We start from the raw sequence: 19,695 nt of genomic DNA, 5'->3' as shown, positions 1-19,695 counted from the left end.
AGCCGGATCTCAGTAGACCAGTAAATTTGACAATCTGTGCCACACAATCTGGACATGCATCAGATTTTATGGATCACAAAGTGGCCAGTATGACTTGGTTTACCAAGTGAAATTTGTAATGCTAATATCTTGCTGACAATTGTACCTCTAACCTATTTATTGAATGTCATATAACATGGAAATTTCTATTTGGTGAGGGACTTTATGGCCAGAGTGCTGTGAAGTAAATATTAATGTTCCTTGAGCATTTATTCTCACATGCAAAAAAATACAGATAAATTTTGCAGGACATGAGCTTAGACTCATCTTTTCTTTTTAAGTAAAGGCTAGCAGTATTACCAGTGTCACTTTTTTATTAATGGTGTACAGTAAGCATTTAATAACTTTCTGTCCCATGCAGCGTGAGTAATGGCATACAGCCAACAGCTAAATGGAGGTTAATGTTTGCCATGGCTGGTCAGCTTGTCTTTTTTGTCAGCAATGGTGGCAAGTTATCAACCATCAGTTGGAGAGTTTACTCAGCACTAAGATAGTTTTGACTCCCTTATAAAGTGAAAATCGCTGGAAAACTCAGAGTACTGCCAGGCACTGTGGGCAATTCACATAGAAGTCAGCTTTCTGTCCTGGAGCCACAACACAACATAAATTTAAAATGAAGCTCCTGTGTGTACGATGAGGTCATAATTCTTTATGTCGTGGGTGGGTTAATGTGTGTTATATTTCTTTAAAATGGTTTAATTGTCTTCTGAACATGGAATGATTTCACTGCAGATTTCACTGCCCATTGCTAGTCAAAGAAAAAGAGCTAAGTTCTACATTTGTTTGGTCACTGTGACACCTCAGTTCCAGTGGGCACCAGCCCAATATTTGCAGCTTAACCTCACCAGTTATGTATTTGGTCTAGGAGGAACTATCAAGTGATACAATAGCCTATAGGACATTTCTCCTTTAAAAAACATGTTCATATGTTTTCTGTTGCTGGGCACATTTACAGATGAACATCGAATCAAATACAAGCAATAAAAAACATTTTACACAATGAAGAACTTTGCTAAGTAGTTTATATTTTTTAGTGTACCTCTGAAAATTTGTTGATTTATAAATTGGTTGCAATGAGTGGTGGCAGAATCACAAATGTTAATACTTAATGAATTAATTGAGAAAATCATCCCCAAATAAATCAGTAATCTTTTGCAGCAGTAGAGTGGCAAACTTAAAAGCAACACCATGTAGTTTTTCGACCTTAAAATAATGTCTCTAAAATTATTTCCGTGGTAGAACAACTCTTAACTGGGTGAATTCTACCACCCTGCAACAGCACTATGTAACTTTTGTGTTTGGGTAGGCTCACCATCTGATGCCAGCGGACAAGTGCGAGCTGCTTTACGGCATATGTCACATGTTTTACTTGAGCCCAAACACGAATCAATATTTGCTGGTTCCATCAGCTTAATCAACAAATTCATGTGTATTAGGCTGCCCACTGTAAAGTTTATACAGCATCAGTATTTACATAGTGTTGATTTAAGTCATTGTTGGCTACAGAGGAATGTTTGATCAAATCTCTTAAGTATTTGACACCATTGCTGCTTTTTAACAATGCCACAGCTTTTGGAACAGCTACCTTGCCTCTTCCAGAAAAAGCTGTACTACAAATGGCTTTTAAAATCTGATTTTAGTTTTTTGTTGCCCTTTGGTCAATTGTTTTAGACACTTGAGGCCTGAGATGTACCCTCAGCCTGTCCTTTAAGCACTTACTTTGGAGTAGCTGTAAACAGTTTGAAACACCATGCAGGCTGCTGAAAAGACAACACAAGATGATTTCAGGTTAGTTCAGTCATTCTCAGACCAGATGAGATAGATAATCTCTCACCTTCTGAATCTGCCATTCTAATCTTATGCCCTAAACACCTCAACTGGCTCCTTTTGATGTGGAACAGCAGCGCTCCCAGCTCGCTTTTTAAATCACAGTTCTGCACCAATGTCTAAGGCCAAGTCCAGCCAACCTGTGAAGGAAGCTCATTTTGGCCCCTTGAAGTCGCAGTCTCATCCTTTTGGTCACTACCCAAATCTTGTGGGTGTGAACCATGGCCTCAGACTTAGAGGTGGTGACTCTTATCCCAGCTGCTTCCCACGTGGCTGCAAACTACCCCAGTGCCTACTGAAAGTCACGGTATGATGATGCCCACAGGACCACATTATCTGCAAAAAACAGAGAAGCAAATATGAGGCGCACAAACTAGACACACACCACCTTAAGATGCTGCCCGTGAAGATAGGCAGCCAGCCTAACTTTTGTCAATTTTACTGGAGCTCAAGTTAATATTACTAGTTTTACAAATATGAATTAAATGTGGAAAAACTGAGGTGAAAACTGGGACATGGTGTGGTCAATATGCTTTTATTTGTCTAGAGGCTGTGTGACCGGCACATGTTTCCGATGTGTGTGTGCAGCAGAGCTGGTGTCTCCCATCTGTATAATCTACTCTGAAGGCACTGTGCTGAGCAGCTGGTCGGAGCAGCAAAGCAACTCCTCATTAAATAATCATGACTTCAATGGGCTGAGACAGTGTTGTTGCTCAGCTATTAGTGTTTAGCCTCTAACTGACCAACCAGCACTGCTTAAAACGAATTCAGACCATAAAGACATAGTACTTGCCAGTCAAAAGTTTGGACACTCCATTGGATTGAAATTCAGTTGTCTGGTGTTCAATTGAGAAGTTAATTCTGTATACATGGGATAAAATATAAATCCAAGGTCCAGGGTTAAAGTTAAATGTTATTATTATATACATGTAAAAAGTTAAGACACCTTAACTTAAATTAGAATTGATACAGTTCAGCATGTTCAGCTGCTACATAAACCCTCCCTGGTCAGATTGTAGCTTCAGGGCCTTTTTTGACATGCTTGAAAAGCCCAGAGAGGCACATTTCCTTAACAGTTATTATATAGGGTCTAGTAGTGCCCAGAAGAAAAGCTTTTTTAGTAGTCTAGTATATATATATATATATATATATATATATATATATATATATATATATATATATATATATATATATATATATTTTTTTTTTTAAGAGTTCTTCAAGCTAAACATACGAAAGGTTAAGCACTTCAAGGAGGATAATGCATTTTCCTCCATTTTACTCCATCCACCCAGTTAAATTAGTTTTTAGTAAAAATGACATTTGAGGGTAAAAAATTTTCCTTAGTGTCATTTATCTCTTTCTACCATGGCCCTGAGTAGCAAAATAAAACATTTTAGAGTGACATTTCAGAAACTACAACAGCAAAAGTGAAAACTTTCTGTATAGGGGGTAAGACAGACATTCGGACACAGCCTCAGTCTCTTTCTTCTCTCTCTGCCCAGCACCTTGTCCTTCTCAACAGCAGCACAACCAGTCTTGCAACAATCAGTACTGCTGTCCTCCCAAACCCCCCCCCCTTTCTGGTGTCTTTCTCCTAATAAACAGGCAGGAGCTAATTACCAAATTAGTCCCAGCTCCAACATACATACAAATGTTCAAACAGACACATATACACACACACACACATACACACTGACATTACCACCCACAGCCACCTGCCACACCTCTCACCTCCCACAGATGGCCTCCACAATAACATTTCAGAAAACAAGACCATACAAGAACAATTTCTTACATTTAAACACTTCACCTTTTGCAATGCAATAACAATGATTCTCAAAGTGGCAAAATAACATGGGAGAGTGCTGCTGCTGTGGCTAATAAATCTATAGCATCTCAAGAGACTTTACACACAGTTAATGTCTAATTGCAGGTTGAATGACTGTTCAAAGCTTCTACAAAGCTCTACAGAGCAGTACCGGAAATGCCTATGCAGTCCTCTGAGCTTTGTAATAGGATTACATGGTCCACTGTGTCAAAAGCAGCACTCAGATCCAACACTACTAAGATAAAGACTCTGCCAGCATGGGTGTTCAGAGAAATGTCATTTGTCACCTTGATAAGTGCAGTCCCAAGGCTGTGATGGGACCTAAAACCTGACTGAAAGTCTTCAGTTGTTTAGCAGGTAAAAGACAGTAAGTTGTTGGTAAACAACTTTTTCAAGGACTTTACCTAAAAACAACGTTTTATGTGGGCCGATAGTTGTTCAGTACTGTGGCATCAGTACTGCTCTTCTTTAGGAGAGGCTTGATCAGAGCAATTCCAGGGCCCTTGGAAATGTTCCAGACTGTAATGAGTCATTAACTCAATGAGTGAGTTGTGGGAACAAACTGCAGCCTGCAAAGTTACTGTGGTTCAGGCCAAGCCATTCTGGGGCCAGTTTCAGGTAATAATCTGATGCACCCACCATGCAATTACCTGTAAACATCAAAGCTGTGGATGTGTAAATAGGCAACAGTTTAACATTACAGGACATCATTATGTCAGGAGTAATTATGTGCTATTCTTCTAGTGGACAGTAAATGATTATTGCAAGATTTTTGATGTGTGTTTAATTTCTATCAAAAAAAAAAAAATTACCAATGGAAAAACATTTTGGCAGCTTTGGCAAATAAGAGTTGATTGTTTTGCAGTTGGCGCTAAACCTGGAAAATGCCAGTAAGCAGCACTGCTTCTCCTCTTCTCTAATTCTACAAGCTTTTGGAACCCCAGGGCAAATTACGTATTTTATTAGGTTTTTAAAATGAAAAGAAGTAAATACCACCCCTGCAGCAAACAGACATTAAAAATTATAGCTTTTCTGCAAATTTTAATGTTGATTTATTGTTTTTTTTTTTTTTTAATGTCATGGACTAAAAAATGTAACAGTAATGACAGCATGTACGAAAGATTTGGCACCCTTCTGCTGAGTCTCAGAACCTTTTGACTCGATAAGACTTGATGGACGTTTAATGTAGGTCAGGAACAGTTATTAGGACTTCTTAGCTGGTGATAAAGTCTGAGTTGGTTGTAGCTTTCAACCATCTAAACAACTGGCTGGTGTCCACAAAGCAGGAGAGGCCCTTTATTTTATACAGTGATGATGCACAGTAATGACGTAAAGTGTCTGCATGGAGGGAAATCTTACCTACAACTGGATTACAACTTCTTAAATATGCAAAGCAACGTCTTGATAAACAAAAGTCAAACTACATATTTTATTAACATTGTCTTTGTGGTTAAAGGTTTCTGAATGATTACATTGAAATAGAGTTCTTCCCAAAATCACCAAAGGTGTGTTTAAAAACAAAATAGAGCAACACTGCAACATTTCATGGGAAAAAAAACAAAACAAAAAAAAAAAACAGCTTGCCAACTGCTCAGCATGAAGGTGGAAATATTGTGCTTTGGTGTTGTATGTCAGCCAGTGGCAAATTCTGGATGCAGAGGCCCTCAGTTGGTCAAGAAAGTGAAGCCAAAAAGAGGCTGGCTTTTATATCAGGAAAACGATTCAGAGTACATTCCAAAATCCACCATGAATTACTTAAAGGAGTTGAAGATTTTGAAATAGCCATCATGTCTGATTTGTTTTAACATGCTGTGTGTGCAAGGCAGTGTAAAGAATTCACAAAACTTGAAGTGATCTGAACAATCAATGGGTGAAAAATCTTAAATCAAGAATAGATAGACTGGAAAGAAGCTGTGATGCCTGTAATTTATTTACAATTAATTACATTGTTTTGCAGTGCAAAAATATTTGAATAGTGATTGTTTGTCTGTTTGATGCAGGGACGGTTGTATTTACTAATCCTCACAAAAATCAACAAATATGTCATTTGCCCAGGGGTGCCCAGAAACTGTTGCATACAGAAAGAGAATAAAAGCACCTCCCCAACTTCAGGTATGACACTTTCTCTGAGCTGCAGATCACAGGTGGGTTTGCTTTCCTTGGCTCTTTCTGTACCATTTTTCATTGTTAGCCAGGCGTTTGGGAAATAATGTCTGATTTGCATCTGGTCAACTTTATGACTATTTGGGATAAAATATCTGTCCTTTTTGGTCTCATGCCTCTATGTTCCTTTGCCTGTTGTTGGTGATTTTTACCCTTATGATCCCTTAACTTGTGTAATGTTTTGTGGTCAGTTTATGTTGAGAGTTGTTTTCTGTGATTTATTTAGCTTGTATGGGGAATGCAGGCATAGTTGTGGGTGAGTGGTGCAAATCTTGCTCTGTGCTTACCGTCGGCGGATTGTTTTTAATCAGCTAGTCATACTCCAGTACTGTCATCCTCATTGTGTATCCTCGACTGCCCCTGCTTAGTGCAAGATAGGATTTGTGGGAATTTCGTCAGATTTTAATACAAGCTTTTGTATGAGGTCCTCTCTCCTCCCCTGGGCTCTAAACTGGCTTAGTTTTCACTCTGACCCCACCATGCACCTCCCTCATACTACCTTCTGTCAGCAATAATATTATCAGTGTTTTCACTCTTTGACTTTCATTTAGAAATTTTGCAGATATTGTAGGTGAGCTCAGATGCTAATGAAAAGTAAACAGGTTTGTTAGGCTTAAATTGCCAGCTATATAAACACCAGTGTTGCCTGTTTAGTGTTTATATGTTGGTCTGTGCAGGCCTGAAGGATCTTTACTTTATGGCTTTGTGTCCCTTCACTCCAGACACATTTTATTGTTTTTTGTCTGTTTTTCATTTGATGTGTTGTTTTTCATTATTTGTTGAACTACCTTGAGCCTCTATTTTGAAGACATAGGTCTCCATGTCAAACGAAAAAGACCAGTCTTTGCTCAATCACCTCTCTGTGTGCTTGCTTTTTCTGCTCTAAGTCTTCCTGCCAATCCATTTTGTATTAGTGTCTTTAATTTAGATTTAGAGGAGCAGTTTCCAAGCATTCTCCTAATTCCAGATTTGAAGAAGATTTGAACTGCATTTCTATTTTATACAAATGTGAATTAAATATCTTTGGGTTTTGAACTGTTGTGAGTTAATTTTATACATTTTATAGACCGCTCAGTCAATGCATAAACTTGAGGAAAATAAATGACAGATAACGAAAGCTGTTAATCGTTTCAGCCCTAGTCTCTGTGGTGAAAATATGTAAGGAAAGCCTGGGCAATATCTGGGCTTTAAACAAATGCAGTTTGATGTACAGTATTTTTGTGCAGTTAATTTTGCTTTTGATAATCTCACAGTATATTTGAGTGTGGATGTTCATTCCTTAGTAAAAAAGTCTGATGCATGCAATGGGTTCTGATAGTACACATTTTAAAACAAATGGACAAATAAAATAAAACTCCTTGCTCTTCTTTTTCATCTTCTCCTCCAGTCCTCTCTTTGTCTTAGTAGGGCAGATCTCAGCCAGGCCTCAGAACAGCACTTCAGAGAAAAAGAGCCCCTCATCTACTGTCTTCATGGACTGTGAAATTATGTTTTACTTAAAACGGGCTGGTGGAATTTGGAAATGATGAGAGTGATTCAAGGGTTTGTTGTTTGCAGTTCCAGACAGATGGAGAGGCAGGAGGGCCTAATTTCTTCCATGTTGGTTGCTCCCATCTCATCAAGCATTTAGAGAGCCCCAACCAGTTACACAACATGGCTGCTCAAATGCCAGTACAGGGCAAGGAGGTGAACAAAAATTGCTATTATATTCTGTATCTAATTTAACCCAGGGCCTGTCCCCTCACAAGTTCCTGTGCATATACTGTATATATATATTTCAGTCTCCTGCATGGTAAGCTCCTTATGTTTTAGCCATCTGACACTGCCTCCAGCCCTATGTCAACTCAATGTGCAATTTAAGGATAATGTAGATAACTTGACTTTGACAGATACATCTTCCCTCTCTCTGTTTATGGCTCATTGTGACCCCATGCTGGGCAGCATTATTACACTTATCTATAAACAAAACATAATCATAAACTACCTTTGGGTACTGTGGGATCATGTGCCCAGCCCAACACACAGAGACATAACGTGTTCCAAAATGTTTTTATTTAGTTCAGTAATACCATATGATACAGTCTTTCTCTCTGTCAAGCGGCTGATTGATTCAGCTTTATAGTCAGCAACCTTCTGCTCCGGCTGCCGTCTCTCTTCACTCCTTTCAACTGTCTTGCTGCTCTGGCTGGTTCTTTCTGCCATATCACCCGATACCACGATGCTTTTTGCCTCGTAAATACAACTAATTGTATTGAGTGCTGGAACTAATAGCCAGATTAGTTTCAGCCGTGCCACTCAAACACCAACACTCTTTTATCCAGACACACACACGCACCTGCTGCAACCACCTCAAGCCATCTGACCCCCACTCCCAACATGGTTTAACAGGTCAGATGCTGTTATGTCGTGTATGGTCTTTTTAAATCAGTTTGTTGGAGCAAACTCCTGGGTATACTTCAAAATGGGTGTGATGTTGGATTTCTGAAAGTTACAACAATTGTCAGATGCCTTTCCACCCTTGATTCCAATGCTGAAAAAATGTATGGAGACCGAGGTTGGAACCAAAACAAATCTCTCAAATCTGGACTCAAAAGACCAAGGTGAAGATTTTTTCTTGTCTGATGTCCATTTGTTAGGTTTCTTTGAAGCCATTTGACCATGGAAGCCTGATTTATGCTTTCCCAAGACTGGCAATTCAAATTAACCTCTCCATTGCAGCAGAGGTAGCTCTTGGTCTCCCTCTCCTACGGGCCATCTTTATAAAGCCTGTATCATTAGATTTTTTTTGACTGCAGATGAAGAAACTTCCATTATAGTTCTTGAAATTTTCCACACTGATGTGTATGATATTGGAGTGTGCTTTTATAGCTCTAAAGTGTTTTTTGTGTTTAACATGGTGGGGTATGCAGCGTACCATAGAGGATGAATTGACTTGTACAAAGTGACAATGAGGTGAGTTTCATTTTATTGTAATCTCTCTCTGCTGTAGAGAAGGATGTGTGATTCCTACAAGAAACTTGTTTGTGGCATAGTGTCTTAAACAATAGTCACTCTCTGTACATTATTCACGACAACAAAATGAGCAGTTTGAAGGATTGGATTGGATAAGAACATTGAGTCACTCACTGTGAGAGGCTACAGGACATGATGCATCCCTGTATTTTATTGTAACACTTCAAATCACATTTGTACCTAGTATTGAAATGCAGCACGTCCTTGTAATTTGTCTGAATATGATTAAGCATGTATGAAAGTTTTTAAGCTGTTAAAGTGCCTGTGGGGCCTGCATTAATTGTACTTTACACTGCTGCCTTTAAATATTGGGTATGTGCGCACTCTGTCTCTTTCAATCTTTTCCTGTCAGGGTGCACAACACTCTTGCACAACATATCTTGTATGTGTATGTCTGTTAGCTGCGGAGTTCATACCGTGTGTATGTGTTCGTGTGTGTCTGTATACGTGATAGAAGTGTGCAGCTCAGCATTAGACTCTTTGATGCCAGCTCCTGTCATCTCTTCAGAGCTGTGTGTTTTCCAGTCCTCCTGTGTCACGCTCCCACATACACCATCTGAAAGCAGCAGGGAGCTCGATCACCCTGCAGAGGCTGATGCTGCCCGGTCTGTCCTTGGAAAAAATGGTAGTATGGTTCATTAAAAGATGACAGGGCCCTCAGTTTGGCTGCTCCTTGGCCATCTGCCATGTTTACAGATGCAGCTGAGAAATTGTCAGTGTGTACAAAGAAGTGAAAGGGTTTGCAAATAGCTTGTTTTCAGATATGAAAAAGCAAAGTGGTAAGTGTCACATCTGAAATCATCCTGACCTGAACAGATGCCCGAAGACATCGAAATATCTAAAGGGAAATTTAGTATAATGGACTGACTGTTAATCCGTATTAATAAACACTGTAGATTCATGAGTAATTAAGTTGGCTGTTTTCTGGCTCATCAGTGTGAAGTATCTTATAAGTAAGTGTGTACTGTCAGGATGCTTGAAATGTTTCCATTCTGATGGCATTTTTTTCTTCTTTGTTTCATTGTCTGACACCTGGGGGCCAGAGAAAGCATTACAGCGAGACAGTATGAGGCATATGGTAAAATAGATGTACCTTAGTGCAATGAATCTCTCAGCTGTGTCTGAATTATTTACAGACTTTTCTGCCAGACATTTATTTACCATATGACAATTGACTAAGAATGATTGCTGTTTTTTTCTGCAGTACTTTGCTTCTCAAGATGTATTTATATTTAACCAAGAATGCTACTCCAGATGAAAGTTGTTAGTTTTGCACAAAATCTCAGGCAAATGCCTTGTCGGCAATATATTTAAGTGTGAAACGGAATAAATCTGAGTATATATTTCACTGTGTTTACTAAAGCTGTTAGATGTGAATAGAGTTGATCTAGCCAGCAGCAGGGCCATACATCTTATACATGTACTTGTTTATTAATTAGTTTATTTGCTCAGCAGAGTTATGTGGCTGACATAAGTAGGATACTGTCTGCCATGCGTGGCTGAGTATTTTATTACACTCTGAAGTCATTACTTGTTTTCATGCCATCTAGTGATGCTTTAATTGGAGTTTTAAAGCAAATATTCATCACTGATTTAGTGTAATTAGAATAGGCCCTGATCTATTACAGATCTGTTGGGCCCTGGTCCCCCTTTACTGCACAAACAGCCATTCCAGCACTATTTCACCCTCCTATATAAGAACAGATTATTATGCATGTGTTTCATCTGACCACCATGTAGCTATTTACTTTAACCTTGAGTTCTAAGTCCCCGTTTAGTTTTGATGTTCCAAACCCTAATCAGGGGCTGTGGAGCAAAAAATTGGGGCTCAATAAGTATCAATAATAAGTATTGGGGCTCTGATTTATGCATTATAATTCTACAAAAGTGTATTTCCATTTAGAGAAGAACTCTGAAAGTCCGTGTTAGTTGGAGTTGTCCAGGGAAGGGTTTTTGTTTGTTTGTTTGTTTCTAAAGAGAAAGCAAAAAACATTCCCAATCCCATCTATCAAGCTTAATCACTATCCTGGTTACTAATATTTTCTGGGCTCTAGCAGAAAAATATTTAGCACAGTGGCAGAAATATTGGGAAATGCATCAAAATGTTCTACTAATTTACAGGCAGAGTAGCAAAGAAATTAGAAATGACAGACAAATTCACCAGCCACAGCTAAAATGACCATGATTTGTTTGCCGGTGGAGATAATTTTGTGTCCTTGTCTGATACAAGGTTAGGCTATTTCTGGTGAGGCTGCACATGAAAGAACTTCCCTATGTTTTAATGAGCTGGTATCCCATGGGTGAAACAGAATTTGATGTTTCTGAGACCTAGGTTGGAAGAGGTTACATCCAGAGAGTCAAGTGTGGGTATTAACGTCTTTCTTTTGTCCACACACTGACTGAAAGCTTTAGGATGCAGCTGTCTTTTCTGGGGCTGTGATTGTAAGGAGAAAATGAGAGGCATTCTATCAAAACATGCAGGAATCAGAGCACCAAAGAGACACAATGGATTGGGTGTATGGCGTGTGCGGTTGTGGCTCCACTTTTTCTCTGCCCTCTTTTCCCAGTCAAATAACTGAGCCTCAGGAGTGTGCATGAACACCCGCGCATGTACCCTCTATCTAGCACTCACCCCTACGGAGACTGAGCAAGCCATATGCTGCAGTGCCTCCATCAAATTCCTGTTTTTCATGGAGGGACAGTTTGTATTGAGTGTTTCAAGCTCAGGGGACAGGCAGACTAACTGCCTTGTCTCAGCACAGTCTCTGTCTGAAAGCTGTGGGTTAAGATGCGGGATTTGTACAATAGCAGGATAATAACAGCACTCTATCTACTCGGATAGCAGCACTTTTAAACATCTCTCTTGGCACGTCTGCAATACTTCCAGCTGGCAGCTGCTTGCTAGCTATGGCACTCATATTGCCAATGATTTTCAGGACTTTTCTGTATTCCTTCTCTTTTTATGCTTTTATTACTTCAACCTGAGTCTTTCGGCTTGCTGTGAGATTTCTGTGCAAGTCTTCATTCGTTCGCTTTCCTGTATGATGCTGCAACTTATAAATCTCTTTCATGCTGTTTTGACAGCTTCATAAGTTCTTGTCATGTTCATAGCTGAGACTTTGTTGTTTCTTTTGTTGTGTAGTTTCAGAGCTGCTGATAAATGCTCTAAGTTTAAGTTTGTTTGATGTCGCTTTACCTTGCAAATGCAATTGGCAAGCACTACATGCTTTTGTGGTCTTAAGTTCTTTTAATTCAAGTTGCCTTAAAAATGATCACGTTTTGGAGGTTGGTATTCAGTGTGGTTTGGAGTAGGCTTAATGTACACATCTGTATCGGTACATAGTTTCAATTCCCACTGCTGTACATCAAACATCATATGCTCTTATACCTTTAGGATATGCTAGGCAAATTTGTGTTTCAGTTTCATAAGAACTGAAAGCATAGTGTGCTAACTTGAAGGGAATGGTTGTTTTGTTTGGTTAAAGTTGAGTGATTGCACTGATAAACCATTAAACCAGACCTTACTTATTTCAATTACAACTTAATGTTCTTTAGCTGCTCTGTATATTTTGGTGCCCTGTCTAACAGCCTTTCTCTGCCTCTGTCTTATCGCTGCAGGTTTAACTACAGGTCAACTCACCATCTCACCACAAATGGCTTCTACGAGTTCCTCAACTGGTTTGACGAAAGAGCCTGGTACCCTCTGGGTAGGATAGTAGGTGGCACGGTGAGTGTGTTGCTGCACTTCTTGGGACACTGGGGAGGTAGTGAGCAGTTTTGCCAAAAATATTATCACAGTATTATTTTTTTTATATTGATAATTAGTCATATGCATTTAATACCAATAATGAGGAAGGAAACGTTCAAGATGTTTGTCAGACCTCAATGATATACTGTTTTGGTGAGTAAGACTAAATGCTAATATAACTTGTTTTATTACAAGAAAACTCCACAGGATTCATTTTGTCCTGTCTATCCTGTTTGAATCTTACATGCATTTTTAAGTTTTTTATGGCTGTAACAGCAACAATGCGTCAATGGTGCTAGTCTGGTTCCTATGAAAGACTGAAAAGACAGACACAACCAAATACCCCCAGCAGTACCATATCCACAAGAAACCTGTTTATGAGTGTGGGTGCTAGTGGGATTTACATTTTAAATGGTCAAAAAGGTTTTCTGTGTTTCCCCTTTTTATTGGCACAGGTTGCCTGCATACCATGTATTGCAATGGCTATTGCACTGCTGTTTAGACAATTTTAGAAATCCATATCCTTTTCAAATACTGATGTAGTGTGACCTCTGGTCACCACAGTCTCCTCATCTTGTATGGACATCCGATACACGATTGTGCAGATGCGAACTGACCAAAACACACACCAGATACAGTTATTGTAAATTAATCATCAGTTTATTATTTGAGATATTTTTGTGATACTTACTGAGACTTTTTTATTGCACAGCCATAGTGTGAGTTGTTTCTGCCTTAGGCCCATCCTGCATGCTTGCCTTTGTCCTTATTTCTCAAGAATCACATTACTGCAATGAATTCTTTATCATTCACTTAAAATTGTTCTCAAGTACATGTTCTCTCTCTCTCTCTCTCTCTCTCTCTCTCTCTCTCTCTCTCTCTCTCTCTCTCTCTCTCTCTCTCTCTCTCTCTCTCTCTCACATGCACACACACACTCACACAGTAAGCAAGACTGGATGGTTAAACAGCTCCTGGGGGAGTTTGGGGAGTTAGCAGTGAGCACTCATACACCACACAGAGTAGATCTGTCCTCATAACAGCTAAAGGACAGACAGAATGGGGTCACTTTTAACACGTCATTACGCTACAACTCCTCTCTGAGTGCTTATCTGTATATTTATTCCCCTGCGTGTGATTTCTCTGTATAGGTTGATGAGAGCAGAACTAATTGTTGAAGTTTAATCTGTTACCAAGAGTGCACTTTGCACAGAGTGCACTGTAAAATTACAATTGCTGACAAAAGAGCAGCTTTCTGTATGTTGCCTTTGCATGACGTGACAATGGGAAAAAAAATAAAACTTTATTCTTCATTGTCTTGACAGTCGGTCCCAATTTAACACTTACAAACCTCACAGTTGAATTTGTTTTTGTGGTGGATACTGACAGGGTGATTTAAACATATGTGTGCCCTGACTGCATTCATGTAGCAGTGATATTTAGTTCAAATAGTTATTTATTTTTTTTATCTGCAGTTGGGGAAGGCTCATTGTGGATTTTTCTTGGCTCTGTTTACCCCAGCTTTGCTGCCATTTTCAATATAAAGAAAGGTCAATTACACTTTCTTGGAAAAAGTAAGGTACAGCAGCATTTGCTGTCATCAGAGCTCTGGTTTTCAAGGTAATGATGCAGGCTGTTGAAAACGAATTCTCTGTCCAGGACCTCTGTGAGCTAGCAATGGGCTTGTAGTGTGATTCTTCTTTTTTCCTACTGTTGAATTGCTCATTAAAACTGTTAATTATGGCAGTCACAGCAGAGAAAAGATGATGCAGCATTTTCAGTTTTTCAGAGCTAGCACCAGCACGTCAATTTGAGCAATCTTCTTATCGCAACAAATACGTATTTCACTGGAGAGAGACAAGTCTTAATTATTGGCTATTTAGACTAACAATTTAAAAAAAATCTGTAAAGCAACTATATTCAAATTGCCTGTCTTAAAAGAACCTGAATATTTTCTGTCCTCTGTTTCTCATCCTCCTCTAGGTGTACCCAGGCCTGATGGCCACGGCAGGGCTCATCCACTATGTGCTTAACCTGCTGCACATTACCGTCCACATCCGGGACGTGTGTGTGTTCCTGGCCCCAGTATTTAGCGGCCTGACCTCCATCTCTACCTTTCTGCTGACAAGGGAACTGTGGAACCAAGGGGCTGGGCTGCTTGCAGCCTGCTTCATTGCCATTGTCCCTGGCTACATCTCCCGCTCTGTGGCTGGCTCCTTTGACAATGAAGGCATTGCCATCTTCGCCCTGCAGTTTACCTACTACCTCTGGGTACACTTTAACATGCTTTATTATCTTTTCCATAGTTTTCTCAGAATTTTATGCTTCTTAATATAGCCTTCTCATTTTTCCTTCCACTGGATGATCTTTGTTAGGAGTTGAGGATAAACTCATCTTCTACAGTACATACAACTAAAAGCTAGAATAATCACTGTTGTATTAACAATGGCATCAAATGACTGTGTGATGTGGAAGGCGGTTCCCTCAGGCACAGATCCATGGAGAATTATCAGTCAACTTGGCAGAATTCTAGCCTGATAATCAGACTGCACTTCATCTGCCAGACAGCTTGACAATGAGTTCATGTTTGTAGTTTTCAGCTTGGGAGCAGTTATTTTTGCCCTAACCACATAGTAGAGTGCCTTTAAGTCAGAGCTTGTTGGCTTTGTTAAGCCATTGTTAGCAGCTCTCGTCTTCTGCTGTGGTGGAGCTAAGTGTAGGACATGGTGCTCTGTTTTGTGCAGGTTATTAAAGAGGGAAACACAATGAATAATTCACACTGTTGTCTTGTGTAAGCAGCAACAGAACAATGTCCTCAAGAAAAAAATGGGGGGGGAAAGCAGCTCAGCTTAGAGGAAACAGTTGATGCGGATTTGTATGTTCATATGTGTGGGCGTCTTTGTGTTACTGGTTAATTTAGCTCTCCCCCATGTAAACTGCAGGTGAAGTCTGTGAAGACGGGATCAGTCTTCTGGACCATTGGATGCTGTCTGTCTTATTTCTACATGGTGAGAACAACACACAAAAACATTTGTAGTAAACTTGAAAAAACACTTGGGAACTTATACTTTTTAATATTCATTTATTTTAAATCTAACCCAAATGTTACACCAAACTAAACACAAATCTGGGTCCATATTTATATAAGAATTGGAAATCATTTATTACTGACAAAAAAAAAAAAAAAAATCAACTGGTTTTTATCATCTGTCTTTATTTTGGAAACCAGTCCTTTGGCAGGAGATGGCATTCATGCAGAGATGTTCAGCAAGAGGAGATTTTGAAATTCTTAATGACACTGAGTTTAGTAAAAGATTATTAAAAAAAACAAAAAAAAAAAACAATTTGAGATTGACTTTGTGCAGGATGAAGAGAGTGTCTCCACAGAGATTGAATGTTACAGTTTTTTGTAAAATAGTTAACACAGCTGTACAACAGTGAGGATACAGCAGTAATACATCAAACTTTGATTGTCCTCAGAATTCCACTCGGACAATTTCTCTACTTACTATGGAGAAAAACAAGCTGCACTCCTGCAAATTGTCGATATATTTATTTTTGAATTAATGAATTCATGTGTTTAAGTGACAGGTCGTTGATATTGTTACTGCAAGTGGCTGATAGAGACAAAAATTTCTCCTATAAGGACAGTGGAAGTTTTCATTTGTATATAATTGCTGCATGTACCATATGGCAGAATTTGCGTGAAGCTGCGCTAAGGCAGGAAGTGTGAAGCAATGTCATGTGATTGTGTAGGGCTAACAAGGATGTATTATGTAGCTGAATCAAAGCTAATCTACCCTGTAAGATAAAATGGTATACAGTTATTGTTTAATGCATGAGAGTGTGTTGCCAGTGTTTACTTACAGGCCAATTCAAATTATTTATAGATAAATATAATTTTAAGATTCAGGCTACTTGTAAAGTTTTTATTGCTCACATAGCACACAGTAGATGAACTTACTTACCAGTTTATTGCCTGCATGCATAAAGACAACACATTAAAAAGTGGATACTTTGTGGATGTGACAGTTCTAAAATAGCAGCGTCACAATTTTTTCCCAGGAGTTGTCCTGTTGCTTGCTGGAAGTGAGAGTAGAATGTTTAATAAATTTGTGTCAAGTCTTGCTCTGAAGTAGGAGTATTTTTTAGTTCTACATCAACTTTCAGGACAAATCCAAAGAGTGGGTGTGAAACATTTCATGAATACAGCCCATAAATTTGAGGCAAAGCAACATGCAGCTCTCACAGTCATTCTGAAACACAGAAGCAGCCAAATTGTATCATCACCATGTACCATTCAGAGTTCTTTATTGGCCAAGTTTGTGCACATAAACAAGAAATTTGCCTGTGGTTCACTAATCTCTCTGTGTCGAGGTGATGCAGGATGTAGTGCAGTCACATGTTGACAGCATCATCCGCTGATCTGTTTCACTGGTAGGCAAATTGCAGGGGGTCCAGCAGGAACAGGTCTGTAGTCATTTAATCCTGTAATGAAAGGCTTCTTGGGGCTTTTCTCTGGCCTGCTTGAACAGGGCCCAGTCCCCAGTTCTGTCAGCCTCCTCCTTGGCCTGGTGCCTGTCTCCTGAGGATGGATGTAAACCATGGTTTATTGTTGCTGCATGACAAGAAGGTCTTGGTTCTGCACACACATCCTCACATAAACTGATGTAAGATGTCACAGTGTCAGTGAGTTTGTTGAAGTCTGTGGCTGCAGCTTCAAAAACACTCCAATCAATGCAGTCAAAGCAGGCCTGTAACTCCAGCTTTGACCTTTGGCGGGTTTTTTTTTTTTTTTTTTGGTCTTTGTTTTTTGGTGTTGAGAAGCAGCAGCTCATCCATCTTATTTGCCAGGGAGCGGACATTTTCCAGGTGTATAGACAGGAGTGGAGTGCGTAATCCCCGCTGCCTCAACGTGACGAGCGCTCCAGCACGTTTCCTTATGTTGGTGGCACCAGCAAGCTCTATAAAGAACAGCTGTACCTCCAACCAGAATCTCTGTGAAACAGCTCTCTGCGTCATTGAAAAAGTACTCAGAAGAAGACTGTCCAATGTGTAAAAGATCTTCTCTGGTGTAGGTGATCAAAGAGGGGCAGCAAAAAACAGAAAAAACACACAACATACTAGACAGCAAAGAACCATGGATGCAGTGGCTGCCATCAGCATTGCCATTATGAAATATCTGTGGATGTCCATTTTTTGCATTCACTGTAAGCCATCATCAGACACACATCTTTTAGGGATCCTTTTACTCTGACTGTGATGAAGCCATGATTCATTTGAAGACATCACCCTATAAAATGGTGCCTCTTCTTGGGCAGATGCTCACTGCCTGCAGTTAAGCTTAAGCACAAAGTTTGAAAGGAGGTACATGTTTCTGTCTGCTGCACTGAGTATGTGTAAAGCTCTCTGTGAATATGTGTGTCTTTTTCTTATTACATTGTGACAATTTTTAATAATGCTGTTATTGTTAGGACGTTTTAGCAAGTCCTCATAACTTAGAGTGTTTGGATGTTAAAACTTACTTTTAGGATTACGTTTAGAATTGGGTTTAGGTTAGGGTTAGCCATTTAAATGTGATGGATCAGCTTAGGGTAACGTGCTCAGGAATTCATTATGTCAATAAGGGTCCTCACATCTATAAGACAGTTGTGAGAGGGAGGTATTTGTGTGTGCTTTTGAGGGTTTTGGGACCAACAGCATAATTTGAATAGCAGTGGTAAATGCTTTAGCTCATAATGATTTCATAGCTCTCAGGTGGGCTGTGCAGATTTGCACCGTACCTTTTATTGCAACCCATCTCATAATGAACGCTTCTGTGTGTGTTTGTGTGCCTGTGTGTGTTGTGAATAAGAAAGAACATGCAGTCACCTTTAAGTTCCCAGTCTACAGGGAATTATGAGCTGAAAGCATAGCACAGATTTAGGATCAAAATCCCATTACGACAAGAAGCAGTAAACTAACAGTTTGCATCTCTTTATTTGTGTGCATATATCTCGGTACAGGTAAGCTTGTGGGTATGCATAATCCAAATTGTTACATCCCTTTAATAATGACTGTTAATGCCAAAGCTTTGAATTATTAAATACATGCTCTTTTTAAACATGTGTGTTTTACAGGTGTCAGCCTGGGGCGGTTATGTCTTCATCATCAACCTTATTCCTCTTCATGTGTTTGTCCTGCTGCTTATGCAGCGCTTTAGTAGAAGAGTCTACATAGGTAAGATGTAGCACACACATATTTACGTTAATTCAAGGATCTACACAGATCATTTGGGGGTGTCCAATTATGATCATTTGACATTCAGCGTAGCACATCTAGGATAATATAAAGGGCAGGATAATTTAATTCAATTCAATTCAATTTTATTTGTATAGCGCCAAATCACAATACAATCATCTCAAGGTGTTTTACATAAAAACAAAAAAAACCCAACAATTCCCTTATGAGCAAGCACTTGGCGACAGTGGAGAGGAAAAACTGCCTTTAATGGAAGAATAAACCTCCAGCAGAACCGGGCTCAGTTTGGGCGGCCATCTGCCTCGACCGGTTGGGGTGAGTGGATAGAGCAGAGAGAAAAGATAAAGATAACTGTCCAAACAGACACAAACAGAAAAAAACTGTATTTTCTCCACCTTAATAAGACTTAAACTTTGCACATTTGAGGGGACACCATCCAGAGTATTCTGTGATGTGTTGTTGTTCACTGTATAAACATGGTTACTAATGGTTAACAGCATCCATTAGCAGCTGATGTTGTGTTTGTAATGAGACAGATATCAGGTTTACACAAATCCCACATAGAAGGGCAGAAGGGAGACGAGATAAAAGTATAGAGTTGGAGAATGGAAATACAGGCAGCGAACAAGAGAGAAGGAAAAAAGATTAAAGCTATGTTCCCTTCAAAGAGTTTGCCTTGTTGCAGACTCTGAACTTGCCTCACAGATCATGCATTAAGTCCTGACCCTAGACTCGCAGCTCTCACTAATGCTGTACCATCACCATTTTTTTTCAGATTCCAATCAATAACCCCTACATACCATACCAGTTCATAGTCCTGTAGAAATAATGACATATT

At 39.4% G+C, this 19,695-nt stretch overlaps 1 protein-coding gene across 1 annotated transcript in view; it reads left to right on the top strand.

Annotated features, from left to right (window-relative positions):
- The window catches only part of LOC113122238 (dolichyl-diphosphooligosaccharide--protein glycosyltransferase subunit STT3B-like), a 57,699-nt gene that overhangs the window by 23,314 nt on the left and 14,690 nt on the right, over window positions 1-19,695 (top strand). The window contains exons 2-5 of the mRNA XM_026293420.2: window positions 12,491-12,599; window positions 14,601-14,888; window positions 15,560-15,625; window positions 18,737-18,836. Of these exons, the coding sequence (XP_026149205.1) occupies window positions 12,491-12,599; window positions 14,601-14,888; window positions 15,560-15,625; window positions 18,737-18,836 (563 nt within the window). The remainder of the gene's footprint in view (window positions 1-12,490; window positions 12,600-14,600; window positions 14,889-15,559; window positions 15,626-18,736; window positions 18,837-19,695) is intronic.

Source organism: Mastacembelus armatus, chromosome 16 (genome assembly GCF_900324485.2).
Source record: "Mastacembelus armatus chromosome 16, fMasArm1.2, whole genome shotgun sequence".
Lineage (NCBI taxonomy): Eukaryota > Metazoa > Chordata > Actinopteri > Synbranchiformes > Mastacembelidae > Mastacembelus > Mastacembelus armatus.
The sequence above is the reverse complement of the archived record's forward strand: the minus strand, read 5'-3'. Positions and strand labels throughout refer to the sequence as shown.